The sequence below is a fragment of the Brachyhypopomus gauderio genome, chromosome 18 (genome assembly GCF_052324685.1).
Source record: "Brachyhypopomus gauderio isolate BG-103 chromosome 18, BGAUD_0.2, whole genome shotgun sequence".
In the NCBI taxonomy this organism is placed as follows: Eukaryota; Metazoa; Chordata; class Actinopteri; order Gymnotiformes; family Hypopomidae; genus Brachyhypopomus; species Brachyhypopomus gauderio.
Genome location: NC_135228.1, coordinates 6,264,344 through 6,265,971, shown reverse-complemented (window position 1 = coordinate 6,265,971; position 1,628 = coordinate 6,264,344). Strand labels below are relative to the sequence as shown.

At 52.8% G+C, this 1,628-nt stretch overlaps 1 protein-coding gene across 1 annotated transcript in view; it reads left to right on the top strand.

Annotated features, from left to right (window-relative positions):
* Nucleotides 1-406: 406 nt before the first annotated feature.
* The window catches only part of col27a1a (collagen, type XXVII, alpha 1a), a 70,303-nt gene continuing 69,081 nt past the window's right edge, over nt 407-1,628 (top strand). The window contains exon 1 of the mRNA XM_076979690.1: nt 407-781. Within this exon, the coding sequence (XP_076835805.1) occupies nt 729-781 (53 nt within the window). The 5' untranslated portion in view covers nt 407-728. The remainder of the gene's footprint in view (nt 782-1,628) is intronic.

Sequence of the window (1,628 nt, the reverse complement as noted above, 5' to 3'; positions counted from 1 at the left end):
TTCGAGCCGCTAAACTACCGTGGAAAATTGCTCGGCTCAAGCGCACGTTAAGTGGCCGAGTTCCACATAATAAGGAGCCGTTAAACGTTTTTTTATTTGCTTTGTCCGCCCATTACAGTCTGAATATGCAGGTGAGCGAAATAAGCCAGAATTATTTTCTCAAGTAAAAACTCACGGCGTATGCCTGGTCATTTACGCCTGATTGTCTTTGATTTACGCCTACTGTGTTGAGCGTCAGTGCTCCGCGGACGCACCTGGTTAACCGCGCGCCCTAGTGAAACCGGGCTGAGGTGCCGCGGGCCCGGTGTGCCCTCCCACAAGAGGCGGCGTGTAGCGGCTGGCTGGCGCTGTATGTAACCTGACACCCACCGCAAGGACTACTCTGTATACGGCTATTTAAAAAAGGAAAAAGGATGAACGCTCCACTCCTGGCTCCTAAACCCCGTCTGGAACCGAATCCTCAGTAGTCCAGCCTCGCCAACCCCGCAGCGGCATAAATGCCTACGGTACCTCTGCGGGACTGGAGAGAATCGTTGGTGGGACACTCCAGAACTGTTCCACAGAGGGATTTATGGTGGTCTGGCGGGGCAGACCGGTAGAGCGTGTCCCGGGATCATTCCTACAACTTCGTCCGATGCATGAGACAACGGTTGGCGCTTTCGGGCAGCGAGGCAGTCACGCAGAGACTAACGGATCAGGATTTTGACTGCCGGGACAAATGAATACAAATGAATTTAGCGACCCGAAGGAGAGACCGCGGAACCTCTCACCTCCAAGCAAAGTAAGTGCTCGCGTTCTTCAACTCGCCGGAGGATGATGCTTTTTCCGGAACATGAGAAATGAGATACGCGCCCTCGGCTCATCCTTGGGTAGTCTAACCTCCGCCGGGATGAGAGTATCTGCTTAACGGAACTTTACGCAGAGCGCACAGAGTTTGCGCGCAGTATGAATGGGGTGTTGTTACGGAGCGCTACCTGTGTAGCTTGGCGAGGATCCGGAGCTGAAATAGCCCAGGTGTGTCCGCCAGTGCATGCGGATATAATGCTCTGGGTTCTTACTGGGTTCACCGAGCCAGCTCCCGTTTTGAGGGTGCCTGATAAAGTGCCTATAAAGTCATTACGCTCACTGGGAAAAAGGCACAGGTTTCCTTTGGTTAGTGCCAGGTTCTGATCGGATGCGACATACTGAAACAGAAACGTTTATTCATTCTGCACCGGGCGCTGCGCTCGTGGAAACGTGTAATTCCTTCCGCGAGCTAACAGAACGACTGAGATGCCTCCGCTCAAAGGACTTTCTGTATCTCTCAGTGCGCCTCTGTGTGCGAGTGTGTCTGTGTGTGTGTCTGTGCGGGGGTGTGTGTGGGTGTGTACTCCGAGCTTCACGGTGTGCCGCTAAATAAACAAGTCATCCGGTCATACACGGTGTAGCAGGCTGTCGAAACGCGGTTGACCGGTATAACTCGGTCACGGAACCGCTGGAACGAAGTTGCGCCTCGCGTAGGCGGAGTGTGTTCTTGTGTCCTGTATGTGTTCTTGTATCCCGTATGTGTTATTGTATCCCGTATGTGTTCTTGTGTCCTGTATGGGTCCTGTCGCCTTTGTTTCTAGCATCTTGTAAATACAGTAGAG